Raw genomic sequence first — 20188 nt, forward strand, 5'->3', positions numbered from 1 at the left:
TATGTAACCCCTTTAATACCAAATGAAAGGACACCACACAGGATATATATAAAATATATGTTATTTATTTCTAGACAGTCCCTCTGAACTCTTTATGAGGTCAGAGCACAAGCACAATACAAGATATTAATTAAAATACAATAAGTTGCACAAAATACAGTAGGGCCCTAGGGGCACGCTAAACCATATACTAAAATAGTGGTATAAGGACCACTACACGGAAAGTGAATAGGCCTAGAGCCCAGGGAATCGCTGGGGCTACGCTGAACTACCAAGAGTTAGGAAGCAGGTGGCCCACGGGATGCGTGTGCAGTGTCTAAACACACACAGGAGTTTCCATAGAGAATGAATGGGAACGTAAAAGATGGAAACTAGTTCTTTTAGGGCACTTCTGACTGGACTCGATGAAAGTTACTTGAAACCTAGACACTTGGATAGTCAATACCCACAGGAGCACCGGAGTACTCGCGTTACCTCACCCACAGGAAGCGGTTGCATCGGTGTCAAAGTGTGTCGGGTTTCGTCGTTGAATCCTATGGAGCCTTGAAGAAAGCTGCTGCAGGCGACCAGGAGAGAAGTGTCTGGTTGGATCCAAGGGTGAATCGAGGATGAAGAGTACCTGAAAGCAGAGGGGACAGAGTCTGGGTCACTAGCCAGTGACCAGGAAGGAACCAGGCGATGTCATGAAGCTATCGGGTGATGTCGGGAATCGGGTCTCTGCAGCCACGTGGACCAGGAGGCGTCGACGACGACCAGGAGTCGGGCACGGACTGTCCCACGAAGGCTCTCGCTGTCGCCGGTGTCTGCTTTCGGAATGGATTCAACAAACCTTGGCAAAGGCACCCCACCCAGGAATCGAAGTTGGCTTCCTAATCAGACCAGCAAGGTCTGATGGGCTGCTTCTTTTCAGGAAAGCAGGGGCCAGTCTGGAGCATCCAGAACAGCGGTGTAAATTCAAAGGTTCGTCGCCAAGATGGCCACTAGCCAAAGGGCAAGTGACCGGGCAGACGCGTCGAGCAGGAAAATGTGGAAGGGCCCCACGCAGAACTCGTGGAGTATGCAGGGCTGATCTTCGGTGCAGATGATGCTCTTGGCTGGGGCTTCTCAATCCCCAATGCACAGCTTCGAGGGGGCCTCGGTTGCTGCACAATTAGCAAGTCGCAGACTTTTCAAGATGGCCGGTCCCATGTCTCTCGTCGCCTCCACGGGTCTCAGCTCTGCTGGGACTGTGGAAGTCGGGAAGTCCGGTTCTTGTCAGGCTCTGTGCTGGGGTTCCGGCGGGAGCGTCGGCAAAGCAAGCCATTGATCGCTGGATGGTGCCTGCTTATGCAGGGTGGTCACTCATTGACCACAAGGGAGATTCTTCAGTCGTCTTCTTGCAAAGTAGATCGTCGAAGGTCCAGAGTTTTGTTTCAGAGTTTCAGTCAGGATAAATCTAAAGTCTTGGGACTCAGCTCCTACCTATATACCAAATCTAGGGGCTGGATTACCTGCTAGGTCCCTCCTATAGGTGGGACCAGGGAAGGGGTGGTTACACCCCTTTCCCTTTGTCCAGTTTTGCGCCAGAGCTGGGGCTGGAGTGCCCCAGCCCCCGTTTGAGCTGGACTATGCATGGGACACCTTGTGTGCCCCAGGCAGTGTCTCATTTCTTTCAGCCCTCCCTACCCCAATACACAAAAGCCTGTCTGGGGTGGTGCTAGCACCTCCCAAGGCAGGAAACCTATTGTCCAATCCTCCCTCGCTGGAAGGACTCCTAGCAGCAGGAGGTCAGGCTTGTGTCTGTGGCAGCAGCATCCATTTTGTGATGCTGAGGCTCTGGTTAACTTTAACCGGGAATAGTAGGAACAACATGTCTTCTCCCTCTAGAAGAGTGGAATGCTACCCCCGTCGCCAGAACTGGCGAGGGGGTAGTAATCCAAAACGTATGACACCTTACTCGACATGTTTTGATAAAGCCAAACCAGAGTTGGCATTTAATCGCGAGGTTCATAATGCACTTAAGAGTATATGGTATGGCAATATCCTAGAACAGCTATAAGGACATGGTTCCGAAAGCTGCAGACAGGCTCAGCTCATGCTAGAGCACCATCTCACATAATACCAAGCACTCCGCCTCCAGGATTGTCAAGGCCTGCTATAGGAGTGACTTCTAGGTATATATGTGTCTAGATATAAGGTTAGATATAGGAATACTATATCTTAGCAAGGGGTGATAACACGTCCTTGCCCCAGCTGAGTGATCAGCCAGTTGTGTCAATGTGAGTTGCCATCCAGGGGTGGCATAATACATGCTGTAGCCCCTGGTAGGCCTTGGATGCACCTATGCCCTGGGTACCTATAGTACTCTGTACAGGGGCTCATAAGGTGACCCAGTATCCAATTGGTAATGCACCTAAAGTACATTGTAGTGAATTTAGAGAGAGAGCAGCTGGGCTGTGGGTCTGATTAGCAGGCCCACAGCCACATTTTATTTTTTTTGAAAAATATGTTTATTGCTGAAAACATAGAAGACATGATCAGGTATAACCTCTCAGAAGCACTGAGAGGTGAAATTAACCACATGCAACATTCAGGATAGTACACAGCCACGTGGCCCACATCCCGGAGGCCAGGCGGCGTAGAGTCTGTAAGTGCCACAAATATAATCATAGTCGTTTGCATACAGTACACGTGCATCTCCAGTATCCGCCGATTTTCATGTATTTCCCCTCCTACGTCCTCCACGGCCACAGCCACATTAAGTCGAAAACCAGTGGAGCAAAAAGTTGGGTGACCATAGGAAAGCAGACCCTACTCTCCTACACCTATCAACAGCTACAAACGGTCTGCGGACGTACCGGTGCCAGGCTGAGTGCCTGGACGCAAATATAGTTAATTTGCATCTCTGCGCGCCTGCTGGGCGGCCAACTGGTGCCACAGTCTTTCCCCGCCAGGCTGGGTGCCTGGACGCAGATATAGATATTTCGCACCTCTGCGCACCGACGGGTGCCACAGTCTTTCCCCGGGGGCTCTCATACTTCCCCAAGCATTGCCTGCACACCTCTCTGCCTTTGCTCATGCAGGAGGTCAGGCAGGGCAGGCCAAAGCGCTGGAAATCTGTCTGGCCTTGAGCAGGGGGTGAAATTCAGACTCTGCAACTCTGAGAAGGGTGCTTGAGACGATCCTTGTCCGGCCCGCAGATTCGCCCCTAATAAATGATGGTAGCGGCCCGTCTTCACAGCGGGCTCTTACCTATTGCTGATACATGTGCACGGAGCCGCGAGTCGCTGGTGACCATCACAACAATTGCTAGAGGACGCTTTGAACAATAGCTCGAACAATTGAAGTGCTCCGGATGGGATAGCTGACCTCTGGCCACATAGTCACTTGAGAGTTTTAATCAAACCTTTTGGTCATGAATGAAAATAAGACAAATTGTCTTTGGTGGCAAATGTTGTTTACACATACTTTCAATGTTAACAGGGTAAAAGCTAGAGATAGTCTTAGAGCCCACTTTTTATTGGACTCAGTGGCAGATTATAGACAGGATACGCATCATTCAAGTTAGGTGCTAGAAGGTTCAGCGACATTATCCCTAGATGAAGTGTGCACTATGCTTCTCTTCAGTTCTCAAAGTACCTTCTATATGTTGCCGATCGGAAGATTGCTGACCTAATTTCATCTTGAAAGCTATTTTGGCTACTATTTTCCACAATTTAAACTCTAATAAAATTATGGACATATTGGGAAGAAACTATAATGGTGACCACCATTTAGGCCTTGGAAATTTCCGCAAACATTCTTTCTGTAACAATTCTTTTAGACAAAACTCCTTTTAGTAATTTCTAAACTACTTGCTGTATTTCTAACTGTATCTGTTACATAGTCTACTTCTTTTCTATGACACGTTTTGCTACATTTCATTTTGTTTCTCCAGTACAAAAAATGGCTTTGTGTTCATACATCTAAATTTTATCTTTCCTGATGTTTGACCACCACAGAATAACTGGCAGCAACCGGTACCTGGTGACCATAGTTAGGATGTCCACAGGCCTCACTACATGTACATCAGCAGCATTGCATTCGTGGGATACAGGAAGTGCAGAAAGTAAACAAACAGATGCCAGAATTTCTCCTGCAACACTTTGAGGATGGGGAATTTAATCATATGTGAAATCCACCAGCATATCCACGCTTTGCTTATAGATTAGTTTCCTACTTATTATACTTCAAAACACAACTTTTCACAGTATAATCTCTGTCAGTGGATACTGAAGAAAGTTTCTTCCTTATCTCCAGCCTACTTCTGTAACTTTACAGCTTTGGATATCACCTCATCCACAGCCTGAAACCAAACATCAGCCCAATTTGTGACGGTCATTACAGATTTCTTAATACGTGATGACTGTGCCCCCTGAAGTGAACACCACTGTCTAAATAAATAGATTTTTGGAAATTGTGTCGATTTTGAAAACTGGAATTCTGAATGTCCTGGATCTTAGGCCTCACACAAAGCCCATATTATCTCTACATATAGTAGGTCCATAATAGCATACCTGTAAAAGTAAACAAGAATCATTCCTAGAAACAGATGTTGAGAACATCTCCACGAGCAAGTAGGGATCTTTAAAGAGCCCTGCAAAACCACATATGAGAGGGTTCAAAACTACCAACCTCAGAGGAATTTGTGACTCCACAGAAGAATCCAAAATTGTCTCTAGTTAAAAATATTTTTCCAATTTTTGATTTGTCTGTGGTTCGGTCCTCCCAGGCACTCAACATGGCACCCTATGAGCACCTTGGAGTACCCCAACTTAAGGAGCTCTTTAAGGCATTGAAAATTGCCAGTGGACCTAAACCCACAAAAGCTCATCTGCAGCAGTTGCTGGCAAAAAATGACAAAACCTTGGTAAATAAAAGTAGCCCCCCAAGGGAAGAAGATGACTAAGACCAAGATACGGATGAGGTTCATACTGGTTCCACTTCTACCCCTTTAGAACACAATACCACTGGGAGCACTCCTTGTAGTGTCTCAGAAGAGATGGACACAGAAGATGCAGCTCTTCGGAATCTAGCCCAGAAGATAGCTTTAGAGGCTAAACTCTTCGCTATAGAAAAGCAAATACCAGAGTTGTGCCTAGAACCCCTCTCTGATGGCAGCAAAATTGTAAATAGGGATGATGGTTTTGACCTTAAAGGGATTTTCCAAAAATACTCAGGGTGATGCCCTCACCAAATGATTTACGGCCTCTGAGAGGGCCAGTAAACTGAGACTGCTAAACAAAAAGTACTGCTGTTCTCGTCTTTGGGAGTTGATCTCAGGAAAGTGTAGGGATAGGCTCCTGACACTGAATGAGGTAAATGCTGATTCTTATGATCTCCTAAAGGCCAACCTAATTGAGGGTTTTTGACTCCCCATTGAAGGATACAGGATAAGGTTCAGGGAGACTCGAAATACAAAGTCAGTCCTGAGGTAGATTCTGTAGACTTTTCAGTAAAAACACTAGGTGGCTGAGGTGAGAGAGTGCACTCTTTCTGCATGGTTGCCCCCACTTTTTGCTGAATTGCTGATGTGCTTTGACTGAGTGTGTCCAGGGCTCCTGCCAATCAGGTACCCAGGGCCTATGTTCTTCCCAAAAACTGCATTAAAAACTAAACCCAATTGGCACTCTATGGCCACAGGTCAGTCCCTGGTAATTGGCACCACAGGTACCCAAAGCACTGTGCCCAGGGAAGGCACCTAAGGGCTGCAGCACCTATTTTGCCACCCTTAGAGGCCCAGTACATTTACTCTCACACACTGCCTATGCAGGCTGCGTGTTTTGGTGCAGAACAAAGTGAAGTTGGCATGGCACATATCCCTGTGTGCCATTCCTACGACCCACTGCCCTGGCGCAGATCAGCCACCCCTCTAGCTGGGTGCACTATACCAGTGGTGAGGGTACAGGTGCATGAGCCCTGTACCCATACAGTGTCTAAGTACATTCTTAAGACATTGTAAGTGCAGTGCTGCCATTAAGAGTATATGGTGCTGGGAGTTTGTCATTACGAACTCCACAGCACCACAATAGCTGCACTGAAAACTGGGAAGTTTGGTATCAAACCTCTCAGCACATTAAACCCACACTGATGCCAGTGTGGGATTTAATGGAAAAGGCACACAGAGGGCATCTTAGAGATGCCCCCATAAAAACGACCTACCACTAGTGTCCAGGCTGAGTGGCTGCTTTCAGCTGCGGCCCCAGACATGTTTCTGGACCCCTGGATTGAGAGCCTTCCTTCTCTCGGGGACCTGAAACAGTGCACATCCTGGGACGAGGTGCCAAGCCTCCTCTCCCAGGATGGGCACGGTCCACGAAGGGGAAGGTTTAAAGGCTTGCCGCCTTTGTGAGCTACCCCAGGCCTCTTGCTGCCTTCAGCAACTGGTCCCCACCTGTTCTGACCCCACTTCGGGGCAGAGAACCGGCGGGAAAACCATGTGAGGAAAGGAGGTGTGCCCACCTCTGCCAACTCCACCCCTCCGGTGGGGGAGGCGAGGTGAAACACAATTCTCATTCCCCGCCATCTTGCAGTTGAGGGGACCCAGCCAAACAGGGTGAGGCTTATGCCCTGCTCCCACTGGAGGTTGACATAAGAGGTGTACCCACCCCAGGAAAGAGACCCATTGGTCCCAACTTTTTACCTACCTGTAAGCCCCTAAATCTAGTATTTAGGGGCACCCCTGAACCTTGCTTCCTCAGAAAAGAAACCAGAAGAAGAAAAGAAGGACCGAACATCTGTGCCGAAACTAACCAGAGGAGGACACCCACTGACTTGGCCCCAGCCCTAAGGGCCTGTCCCCACCTCTTACCTGCAGAAGCGAAACTCCAGTGTGTCCTGCATCAAGCAGCCTTAAGGTCCCCGAGGACCTGCCCTGTCTTCAAAAGAAAAGACTCTGACTCCAGTGAACACCGGATTTGTTCACCAATAGACTCCAGGTCCAGCAAAGTCCAGGAGTTTGCACCACCCGACACCCACAGCCCGAATTCGAGTGGCTCAGCACTACAAGGTGGTCTCCCCGGCAATCCTGAGCTGAGATCTTGTAATCTCTGACCTTCCTCGAATTTCCAATCTACACCTGCAGCCTCTTTCTGGAGGATCTTCCTGTCCGAAACCTATAGGAAAAACCTGATGCCTAAAGACACCCCTGCACCCGACGTCCCACTGCCTTGGGTGGCCCAACCGACCGTGTCCCAGCATTATTTACCTTGCAAACTGGTGGTTGCCTCTAGAAGATCTTTGTCCCTGAGCCTGCAGTGTTTGTTGCAAGAATCCCCACTGAAATCAACAGGGCACCTGACACCAAAACAGCACCCTGCACCTAGCAGCCCCTGCGCTGCTTCGGGTGCATCTTGTGTGCTAACTCTGATCCCCCTTTGCCCTGAGCCTAACGCCAGGAGCTTTGCTCCCACGAACTTGTGGCCTCCTTGTGAGCAACCACCAACCGGAGGCCCCTTATCCCCTATTGGATAACATTGGGCCTCCGCACTCTGCACCCAGCCACCCTAGTGCCTCTGAGGGTGTTTTGAGAGTGCATCCTCGAGGAACCCTGGTTCTAACCCCAGAAAACAAAACCCCAAACCTAAGTACTTACCGATAAAACAATAACACTGTGTTCGAGGCATATGAGCTGTAGATTGTATACTTTAGCATAGATCGCCATTTTGTGTCGGGCTCGGATATTTGTACTTTGTTTTTGTGGAAGAAGTCTTTGTAGTCACGAGATAGGTGACTCCTCCTTATGATGATAGTTTGCATGGGCATCGACTCCATCTTCAGATTGTTTTTTTCCGCCATCAGGTTTGGATGTAAACGGCTGCCCTTCGGGTCGGTGTCTTATTCGATTCCCCTTTGCCGCGCAACCCTTCACCACCCTACGATATTGATTCGATTGCACTCCTCGACCCGGATCCAACACAAATCTCAACACCGTCGATTCCAGTAGTCGACGCGGGCCGATGGGCCTATCCGCGCCATCAGGCCCTACAGCTAATGGAAAGCACTCCATTCAAAAAATGCCCCCTGTGTGGTGCCAAATTCCCACACACTGATCATACGAGGTCTGTAACCTTTGCCTCTCTCCAGAGCACGAGGACAAAGATTGCCCGGCCTGCTCTTCGTTCTGATTGAAGAAACCATCCGTGATTTACGTCACGTAATGTCTCGATCCACTACCTCGGTGCCAGACAACATCTTCGATGCAGGCCCCAATGCTCCATGGGGAACAAGAACCGAACAATGAAGACATCTGCATCTCCGAAGCCGACAAATCTGAGGCTTAAGATCAGACAGTTACTCCAGGTCAATGAACTGTGAGTACTGACATCAACACCCCTACCTCTTCTCAAAAACATAAGGCTCCGGTAACACCTTCGCCTTCCGGCTCAGGTTGACACCGTGAATAAACTTCTGACGCCCCGCCTTCGGGTTGTGCTCCAAAGTCCAAAGATAAGCCTCCAGGCGACACAGGACAGAGCCAGCCATGCATTGGTACTGAACTAGCATCCCTGGTACTGAAACCTAAACATTTGGCACCAAAACACCATCAAGATAAACCCTTGGAGCCGAAACCAGATTACAAATCTTCAGAGCTGAAAAAGAGCAAATCTTCGGAACCAAAAAAAGACCAAAAAGTCCTCGGACTCCACAGCCCTGCCAAAGCAAAAGGACACTAAGACCCCTCCTAAAGCTTCAGAACCAAAACAACCAAAATGATTCGTACCGAACAAGGATACTGGATTAAAATACCTTTTTCAACCAGATCCACAAAAAACCTTTCACATTCACCCGAAAACTGGTCATATCAAGACAATCCGACCCAAAAAGAGACCTTTGGACTCCCCAGAAGAACCCAAGGTACCCTTACAGAAGAGACATGGGAACTTCTCCACTCAGACCCTTCTCTCCTCCCAATATCCCCACAACACCGCTTTCTTCAGCACACTCTCTAAACCTTCCATATTCCCCTACACCACAAGATGATGATGATGATGATGATGATCACCTTGGGGGTGGGGATGAAAACCCACAAGAGGATAATGATGATGACACTACTCTCTCACCACCCGATCCTTGGGAGGATTATGTTATTCCACCAGATGTCCCATATCTCCCCAATCCAGACTCCTACACACCTAGCCCCCCCCTCCCCCCGAGACGACAAAATAGGTTTTGCACAGCTCATAAATAGAGCTGCACAATATCATGGGGTAGAATTACACTTGGACCCACAAGAGGAAGATTCTTTGTTGGAGACTTTCACACAGTCACAAAAATCAACAAGCATTCTACCTATGTTAACCCCTTCCATGCTGAGGACGCACCCCAGCCATCATGCACTACGGTGCTCGTGTGCTGGGGTTCGTCACGGCCCACCCCTGTTCGTGTTGTTTACAGCACACCAGGGGAATCGCGGCCGCATGGAAGGGGTTAAAGGGTATTGTCAAACATGCACCCGACGTTTTTAAAGATCCCGTCAGGGCTAGAGTTCCCAACCCCAGGATCAAGAAAAAATACAAAGCAGGTCCCAACGATCCAGCTTATATTAAAGCACAGCTCCCTTTAGATTCCTTGGTTGTGTCAAATGCACGTAAACAAGAAAATTCCCAAACATCAGGGGATGCCCCACCTCCAGATAAGGAATCTAAATTACTAGATGCATCTGGTAAACGCATTGCCTCACAAGTAACAAATCACTGGCGCTTGCCAATACCCAAACGTTACTGGCCAGGTATGATAGGGCTCATTACGATGAGCTTGAAAAGCTCATACAACATCTTCCAGATCAGTATAAGGCTAAGGCTAATGACCTCATACAAGAGGGAACATTTATTACAAACACTTCTATAAAGTATGCTCTTGATGCAGCCGACGCAGCGTCTTGTGCAGTTAACACAAGCTTTTTACTATGCAGCCACGCATGGCTACTCATTTCTAGGTTTAAATAGGATGTCCAATCCACAATTCTTAATCAACCCTTTGATCAAGAACACTTCTAACTCACTTCAACCCCCCCAATTCATGCCACCCAAACGTCTAATGTCCACAGAACATCTGACACTGTTATAACAAGAGGTTCTCTCCTTATTACAAAAACATGCAATAGAACAAGTTCCCTTACCTCCTCAAGGAACAGGGGTTTACACCCTTTACTTTCTAATCCCAATGAAGGACGGTACTCTCAGACCAATACTGGACCACCGACCGTTAAATCTCTACATACAGTCGGACCTCTTCCACATAACCATTCTCCAACAGGTTCCCCACTGCTCCAACAGGGCGATTTCCTTGCCACTCTAGACCTCAGGGATGCTTATTTTTACATTCCAATTCACCTCGCTCACAGAAAATATTTACGGTTTGTAGTGGACGGACAGCACTATCAGTTCAAAGTTCCCCCATTCGGAGTGACTACAGCACCCAGAGTCTTCACAAAATGCCTCGCAGTAGTTGCAGCTCATTTGCGCAGACAACACATTCACGTGTTTCCTTATCTCGATGACTAGCTCATAAAAGCCAAGTCACACACACTGTGTGCACAATACACACAAAACAATCCAGCTGCTCCATGACTTGGGATTCACAATAAACCTACCCAAGTCACACCCTCAACCGTCCCACCTGCTTCAGTATTTAGGTGCCACAATAGATACCTAAAAAGCCCTTGCATACCCCAATATAGTCAGGATAGCCAGCATGCACCCTCTCATATCAAAATGTCAACCTCCACACTCCCTTCCAGCTCGAGTGTTCATGCAGCTAATAGGGATGATGGCCTCTTGCATCCTCATCGTTCCTTATGCAAGACTTCAGATGCGTCCCTTACAAGAATGTTTAGCACATCAGTGGAACCAAGCTCAAGGTCAGTTAACAGATCTGGTGTTGGTGGACAGCCGCACGCGTCGCTCTCTGCAGTGCTGGAACACACAAAACCTAGCCATTCATCGACCCGGTTCCACAGATAGTGCTAACCAGAGACGTACCGCTCACTGGCTGGAGAGCTCTTCTCCAAAACCGTACCGTACAGGGTATATGGACCCATCAACAGAAACCACTCCACATAAATCACCTTAATTTACTGGCAATCTTCCTAGCGCTAAATTCTTTTAAACTCTTACTAGTAGGCAAAGCTGTCTTAATCCGTACAGACAACATGACAGCAATGTATTGCATCTAAAAACAGGGGGTGGGGGGCACACTCTCTTCAGCTCATCCTCTCCCAATACCGCCAGACACAATTTTCGCGAAGGCAGGGAAGCCATCGCCAAATGGATGAAAAACAGCTGCCTACAACTAAACGCCAAATAAACAGAAGTACTCATCATGGGCCCAAACCCCAACGCCTAGAATCACACCTGGTGGACCCCGCCCTCGGAAGCCCGCCCACCCCCACGTAGCACGCAGGCAACCTGGGAATCAACCTGGACTCCAAGCTCAAAATGGACCGCCAGATCAACTCTGTCTCGTCCCCCTGCTTCCAAACCCTCCGCCTCCTACGTAAGGCCTTCAAATAGATCCCCCTCGAACACAGAAAGACCATCTCTCACACCCTGGTCACCAGCAAACTCGACTACGCCAACGCACTCTATGCCGGAATAAACAAAACTTTATCCGCAAGCTACAGAACATCCAGAACGCCGCCGCAAGACTGGTCCTTGACCTGCCAAGACTCTGCCACATCTCCCAGCACTTGCGCACTCTCCACTGGCTCCCCATCGAAGCTAGTCACCTTCAAAATGCTCGCCCACGCTCACAAGGCCCTCCACGACACCGGACCAGCATACCTGAACAGCCAACTCAAATTCCACGCACCCCAGAGGACCCTATGATCAGCCCAGCTCTCCTACACCGTGGTTCCCCGCACCAGAAAGACCAGATCGGGAGGCCGCTCCTTCTCCTTCCTTGCGGCTCGAGCCTGGAACGCCATTCCGCTCCACCGCAGTCAGACAACATCGCTCCCCATCTTCGCAAGGAGCCTCAAAACCTGGCTCGTCTACAGACCCCTCCCCCCTTGATGGACTGGAACCTGCTAACCCCCCCCCAGGGCCTTGAGATTCTTATGGGTGAGTAATCATGCTTAACAAACGACTGATTCATTCAGCTTTCACAACTGGAGAAAAGCATATGGAGACTGGCCATCCCTCAAAACATTTACCTCCTCGCAGAACATCTACCAGGAGTACACAATCTGATCGCCTATCTGCTCATTCGTTAAACGCAGCTGATCCACAAATGGGAACTTCATCCTCAAGTTCTTCTTCCATTCTTTTGCATGTGGGGACACCCAGAAATAGATCTGTTTGCCACACACCTAAACGCAAAATGCCCAAGCTTCGCCACCAGATATCCACACCCATTGTCCAAAGGCAATGCACTATGGTTGAACTGGTCAGGTAGATTTGCATATGCTTTTCCGCCTCTCCCGCTCATTCCGTTACTGGTTCGCAAGCTCATACAACACTCCCTCACAATTATCCTAGTTGCTCCAACATTGGCACGCCAACCATGGTTCACGACCCTGTTGGAACTTTGAGTAGTGCCTCATCAAAAGCTGCACCTCTTCCCCAAAAATCTCACTCAGAACCATGGAGAGATAAGGCACCAAGATCCCAATCAACTCAATCTTGCGATCTGGCTCCTGAAGTCCTAGAGTTTAGCTACTTTAATCTCCCGCCAGACTGCATGAACATCATTAAAGAGGCTATACGTCCTACCACTGGAGCATGCTATGCAGCAAATCAGTAGATTTGCCATTTATTGTACAAAATTGGACAAATAACAAAATCGATCCGCAAGATGCTTCCATCCAAAATATTATTTGTTATCTTTTGCATCTACAACAATGTAACCTAGCATATACATCTATACAGCTACATCTTGCTGCAATTGCTGCTTACCTCCAAAACAGACATTTGTCCTTGTTTTGAGTACCCGCTATCAAAGTGTTTATGGAAGGACTTAAAAGAATAATTCCACCTAGAGTTCCACCTTCTCCTGTATGGAATCTCAAGATAGTTCTCACCAGACTCATTGGTCCCCCATTTGAACCTCTGCACAAATGCGAGTTACAGTTCCTTACTTGGAAAGTAGCCTTCCTGGTAGGTATCACATCACTTAGTAGAGTTAGTGAACTCCAGGCATTAACCATACAAGAACCATTTTTACAAATACACCATAGTAAAGTGGTTCTTGGGCCTAATCCAAAATTTCTGCCTGAAGTGATATCTGCCTTTCACCTTAATCAGTCGGCTGAACTTCCAGGATTTTTCCCTTAACCAGACTTAGTGGCAGAACTCGTTCTCCACACGCTAGACGTTAAAAGAGCGATACTATACTACATCAGGACTAAAAGTTTTAGAAACACAAAACCTTTTGTAGCTTTCTCCCCATCTCACAAAGGTAATCCCATTTCAAAAACAGGAATTGCAAAATGGACTGTTAAATGCATCCAAATATGCTATCTCAAAGCTAAACGCACATTAACCATTTCCCCTAGAGCTCATTCCACACGCAAACTAGGGGCTTCTATGGCATTCTTAGGGAACATTCCCCTAGATGACATCTGCAAAGCCGCAACTTGGTCTACACTGCATACTTTCACTAAACACTATTGTTTAGATGTGCAAGCTAAGCAACAAGGCTGTATTAAGAACACTTTTTCAAACTACTGCAACGGATACAAGCTGCCACTGCTAGGGAGGAAAAACTGCTTTGTAGTCTATGCTAAAGTATACAATCTACAGCTCATATGCGTCGAACGGAAAATGCTACTTACTAGTATGCATCTGTTCTTGGCATGTAGAGCTGTAGAGTTGTATACGCCCACCCACCTACCTGGGTACCTTTATCTGTTACAGTATTATCTTATTTAGATACATCACATGGACATATTTTTCTACTTTCTTACTAACTCCATCACCCTTTATGGCGAAAAACAATCTGAAGATGGAGTCGATGCCCATGCTCACTATCATCATAAGGAGTCACCACCTATCTCGTGACTACAAAGTCTTCTTCCACAAAAACAAATTGCAAACATCCAAGCCCAACACCAGATGGCGATCTATGCTAAAGTATACAACTCTACAGCTCTACATGCCAAGGACAGTAGCATACTGGTAAGTAGCATTTTCCTTTCCGCCTTAGGACTGCATTGACTGTTTTTCTTTGAAAATTCTTTCAAGTATGGAGTTGATTTGTATGAAACCTTGAAAAACTGCATATGTGTAAAAAGTTAATTACTTACGTTTTGTCTAGGAAATGTCTCAGTGGGATATCTAGGCATATCACTCTGATTAGCAAAAGTAACTTAAAAAGTAATCCAAGAAGGAACATGTACAGCAATCTATAACATAACTGAAAAGTAATTTTAAACTACCGACTTACCTGTACCGCAAACCAAATGCATTTGAACCTGCATTCAAATGTAATTCACTGTAATTGGTTTATCCCTGGAGAATACAGACGGAAATCTCTTCAAACACCTCCCCTCCCGGGAGATTGTAATTGAATTTTTTATGCATACCCTCAGGAAGTGTCACTTAAAAACTAACAATCGCGTTGCAGTCCATGGATGTTGTTTGGACCCCTTTCCTACTAAATATTCCCATAACCTTAGGAGGCTCTATTTTATTCTAGATTTCAAGACATACGATTGGTAGATCCACTTCTGAATGTACTGTTTGTCATTTTCTGCATTTATACTTGCAATGGGTGTTTGCCATTCTTCGTCCTGATGATAACCCTGCACAAATAACCTTAAGGGGTCGAAACGTTGACACTATAGTGTTCTGTACTATTTATGAAATTCAGGAGCCTGCAGCTCTGTTAGAGTTTAGATCAAACAACTGTGCATCCTCCACAGTCACGATTTATGTATGTATTGTATTGCACTATCGCACATATTACTCACTACTTCACTTTTGCTGTGGCGTTGCGTCATTTGGGAACACCTCTCTAATTTTGAATGTTACATTGTCCTCCTAAGATTCCAAATGCTGAATAATCAAATAAAATGTATTCTTTTTAGTAAAATCAATCTATTGGTTTTTATTCTCTAGGTTTCCTTGGAAGTTGAGTTCACACTTCTCCCTTGTTTCCTATATTTCTAAAGCGCGAACAGCTGCTTCCACGAAGCGCCCCGATGCTCGTCTGTAGGAATCATCTAAACCGTCACCTTGTCCTGCCTTCCAATCTTTTTTAAACTGTAGCTCAGAATCATACTTCCTAAGCTCCCGGGGCAAACTTTTCCAAAGGTTGGCATCCAGATTAGAAAAAGCACACCCTACTCCTGGCCAGCATTATTCTTAGAATGGCCAGAAGACCCTGATTTAGTGCAGATCTCTCTGTTGTTTTTGCATTTGGCACACCGAGTGGGACGGGTATGCTCAGACATGAGTCCCGTGCTCTCTAAGCCACTGGAATCAAGCTATCCTGGCTGATGAGAGCTGAAAGCCCGAAACCAGTCCTAGGATGCTTGTTTCCTGTCTAGGGAGGTCCTGGCTTGGCAGTTCGGGCTGGACTGTTCCCATGGGGCACAGGGTCAAGACTGATTTGCATATGGCTGGGTTCACACTGGAATGGCATGGTGAGCAAAATAATGATGGATTTAGGGCCAGATCTCTTCACTGCGGTGAATGTATGACATTGTTCTGCATTCTGTCCATCAACTGTTGCTTTTGCAATTGCCACCCCGAGTGGGACGGGTATGATCAGACGTGAATCCCGTGCTCTCCATGCCACTGGAATCAAGCTATCCTGGTTGATGAGGGCTGAAAGCCCGATAACAGGTTCTAGGATGCTTGTTTCAAGTCCAGGGAGGACCTGGCTTGGCAGTTCAGGCTGGACTGTTCCCATGGGGCACATGGTCAAGACTGATTTGCATATGGCTGGGTTCAAACTGGAATGGCATGGTGAGCAAACAAACGATGGATTTAGGCCTAGATCTCTGTACTGGGGTTAATGTATGACATTGTTTTGCATTCTTTCCATAAACTGTTGTTTTTGCATTAGATCTATCCTGCAGCTCATCAGTAACAAAATTGAAATTCCTACCTTCTGCATTCTGACAGCAAACTGCAGTAATTGCATTAAAACTGTCCATGTTGTCCGTATTAGGCCCATACACATGTATGATAACGATAGAATGGCCCATCCATGTCCCAACTACTATGATGTATCTACCCTCCAGATCAATATACTCATATTTATATTTATAATCAATGGCTCTATTGATCAAGATTGCCAGCACACAGGAAAAGGCGCTTATAGATGTATAAAAGAAATGATCTCCCCATTTTCTCTTGAATCTACCAGGATTAGTATCACATGTCTGTGTCTTGCAAGAGGGCTATGAAAACATCATGCCTGTTCAAATATCCCTGGAGCATCCTACGTTTTTGAGATTATTCAGCACCTCTAATATTCCAGGTCATGAGATTTAATGTGGTTGCCATGTATACTCTATCCAGTGAGCTAAACATTGATTCAGACCAACCCTACACTGTTCTGCAGGCCTCAGAGGAGCACACAGCTGTTAGCTGCCCTAAGTCTCTTTTTAGGTCTCACCTATAAAGTGCATGCACCGTGCTGTGAGGTGTATTGTTTACGGTTCAGTGGGTTTACAACTTGCCCACAGCATACCATTAGTTATTTTCATTGCCACTCTCATTTGTCATCTTTTGAATGTATAGTTTCCATAGGCATCCCTTCCATTCTTGTGTTGTATCCTCCCAGGTGCAAGCATGTGCGCTCTTCCTCATGTTTTTAAGTTTCGGTATTATTCCCGTACATGCATTGTGCTGTCCTACTTTTAACACTGCCACACGGTTTCTTATTTGTCGCTTTCACCTTATCTGCCGTTGCTAGTGACGCTTTAGTTACTTACACCCACAACTTTACTACTCTATGCCATTTTACAATACTCCACTTTTTGCCACTCCAGTCTGCAATACTCCATGCCAGTCTACTCTATAAGCTATGCTCCTCCTCTCCCCTCGGTGCTCCTCGACTCTAGGCCACTCCCCTCTACTCTAGGCCACTCCCCTCTACTCTAGGCCACTCCCCTCTACTCTAGGCCACTCCCCTCTACTCTAGGCCACTCTATTCTGCTCCACCCCACTCTATTCTGCGCCACCCCACTCTATTCTGCCCTTCTTTGAGCCGCGCCACTCGACTCCGCGCCACCCGACACCGTGCCACTCGACTCCACACTACTGTACTCTGCACCACACCACTAACTTAGTCAAGCTGAACAGCAGCCACCCTGCTGTCAAAATTGGCTAAAAGATATTGGCAAAGCCAATAGCTCTCAAATAGGCAAGACCTATTGGCTGTGCCAATGCTTGTTTGAATGTTTTCTTTGGATCATACCATCAGTGCAGCTAATACTAATGCCCCAGGGCGAGTTAGCTTCAAGATCTGTGTATGAAAGAGCCTTATTTGGTTTTCCATGGTGGACTGCAAAAAGGATGCCCTTTAGAACTCGCACATCTTTTTCATGCCAAAGTTATTTAATACTAGCACGTAAATCATGGCATTGCAAATGTATTCTTTATACATCAATGTATTATACTTTCAACCTTTGTTCATGATCTTTATTTTCCGGCAAAAAGATCTCTTTACACACTCTATGTAAAAAGAGCTCTAAGATACTGCCAGGACAAAACAGAAAATCTCAGACAAACTGCAAAATCATTTAACTGTACTTCCTACTTTGCAAAAAGCAAGAACCGAGTAAGCGAGCCTGAGGGGATAGCAGTACATGGAATACAGGAGACCCCAGGATGCTTAATTGTTAGAGGCTTGTAGTGTTTCCATATTTAGTTGCTGAGCAAGACTTAAAAATTGCTTCTTGCTGGGTGCAACATTACTTAACTGTTTTAATTTGTTTTACTTTTCTATATACTGTAGTGGTGTTTAGAATTTGAGCGTGTCCAATTAAATTTCTGTATAGAAGTTTAATCTATGGCCTATCATACTATTATACTCTTATTGACTTTTTCATTTATTAACCTTGTATGTTTTGTTTTTATTTGTCAGGATGCTTAGGAAAGACAAAGAGGAGGCAGAAGCTATTAAACATGCCAAAGCTCTTGAGGAGGAGAAAGCCATGTACTCTGTAAGTGAAAAGTTCTGCTGCAAGAAAGATTTACTTTATTTAATTAATTGTCATTTGTTTCCGAGTATTGCACAACAGATATTTTAGATGCACAGTTTTGTAAATAAACACTCACTATGTGAAATGTAAAGCTTTATTTTCTAGCTTTTGTCAGGAATTCCACAAATTCTCAATAACAGACCTATAGTTTATCCAGTATTTGGGTTTCTTTCATAGATTCACATGCCTGAATCATTCCCCGTTGCCGAGACGGGAGCCTCCGGTACATAAAAAAGTAATGTCCTATAGACATACATAGAGAAAATAGGCCTAAGGGCTTCCCCTTAGCAGCCTTTCTTCGTCCTTATGTGAAAAGGACCAAACTCTCACCGTTAGCCAATCGGCTCCGACCTCCCTCTAGAACCTTCCTGGGAGGAGCCTCAGTCCCTCAGATTTTCTACCGCACGTTGTGCTAGGGAGTCTCCAGCCTGAGCTCTCCTCAGGTTTTCTTCGAAATCATCGAACTTTCTCTGAAAGTGCTTCTTCGATCTCAAATCTGCAATAGGCTACTTCACTGCACTGTTCTTACAGTACGTGTTTCCCTTCCACTGCCTTATTCCATGTCGGAATCGCAGAAAAAGGCCTATTCCATGTCGGAATCGCAGAAGAAAGCCCTTTTCAAGGCCTGCTCCTCATGTGGAAAGAAACGGATCCATGCGGATGATAAGCACGATCTGTGCTTGTATTGCCTGTACCCTGACCACGTCTCTGACAAATGCAGGGTGTGTAGAGCCTTCCCTAAAAAGACTGTGAAGGATAGAGAGGCTCGCCTTCTCGCATGGCTCGACAGGCTTAAGGACAGAGACACTCTGGAATCTTCAGAAGGCAGTGTTTCCATGTCCTCGAAAGTCTCTAAAAAGAGGCCCAGGGTACATTCCCCTGGCCATACAGACACTCCTCCTAAGAAGGCACACAAGAAGTCTTCAGAGGCGAGATCTACGACATCGTCAGTGTCTGTTCGAGACGATCAAACTTTCAAAAAGCCTGCTCCGTCTACCACTAGACATGGCCAGAGGACTACCTCGGTCACAACCACCGTGTCGACGACGTCAGCGTTGTCGCCCTCAGCGGCGGCAACCACGACTACACCCTCGTCCTCAGGTAGACCTGTTTCCTCTATCATTCAGCTGAAATCATCGTCGAAGACGAAGACCTTGTCGACGACGGAGTCCCCGCCGCCGACGTTAGCGTTGACGAGCCCATCGTCGTCAAAATTGCTACCGAAGAACCCACCGTCGACAAAGAAGACGTCGACGGGAGGCTCGAACACTAAGCCGCCGACGAAGGAGTCGACGCCGAAGACTCCGGTTTCAACGGCAGTGTCGACGAAGGCTCCGACACTGGGCTCGCAGTCGACGTGTGCATCGACGACTACATCGACGTCGAAATCGTCGCCCACGACAAAGGTGCCGTCGACTACCCCGTCCTCGGTCAGGTCATCGTTGACGACAGAAGCTCCGTCCACGGGCGAATCGTCGACGGAGACGGCGCTGTCGGCGCCATGGAAGAAATCCAAGCTAGTCGAGGTGTCGGCCCTCTCGTTAATACCGTCAATGGCTCCCTCCACCGTGGCAGGATTGCAGTCCACGTCTGGCAAAACTACCAGGGTGCAGATTACCCCGAAATCAACGTCTCTGAGCAGAGTGGAAAAGCAGCCACCTCAGGAAATCTTGCAAAGTGAGGAGTCTGAAGAGGAGGACCAGCCAGGTCCCCCTACCTCTATCTCGGACCTTAACGTCAAATGCCAAAGTACTGATGAGGAGCAGGAAGACTTCGCTTATCAGGAACACTCAGTCCACACTAGTGTCCGCACGGAGGTCACCCCAATGATATGCCTGCCGGCGACCCTTGTCAATGACCTGCGGTACGTAGTGCAAGATTACAAACAACGCTTCCCGGATGCGGACAGTGGGATTCAGACACCTGTCACACGTGCCCCGACGTCCGCCCCAAATCACCCTCCCGCCCAAAGCAACCACGAACGGGCCCGGCCTCAGGTGGTGAGACCCCGTG

The 20188-nt window shown here is 47.0% G+C and overlaps 1 protein-coding gene across 10 annotated transcripts in view; it reads left to right on the plus strand.

The window, feature by feature from the left end:
• The window catches only part of CLASRP (CLK4 associating serine/arginine rich protein), an 893416-nt gene that overhangs the window by 336030 nt on the left and 537198 nt on the right, over positions 1–20188 (plus strand). For all 10 annotated transcript variants that reach the window (XM_086938423.1, XM_086938429.1, XM_086938425.1 and 7 more), the window contains one exon: positions 18058–18136. In XM_086938423.1, the coding sequence (XP_086794549.1) occupies positions 18058–18136 (79 nt within the window). The remainder of the gene's footprint in view (positions 1–18057; positions 18137–20188) is intronic.

The sequence above is a fragment of the Lissotriton vulgaris genome, chromosome 9, assembly GCF_964263255.1.
Source record: "Lissotriton vulgaris chromosome 9, aLisVul1.2, whole genome shotgun sequence".
Classification (NCBI taxonomy): Eukaryota; Metazoa; Chordata; class Amphibia; order Caudata; family Salamandridae; genus Lissotriton; species Lissotriton vulgaris.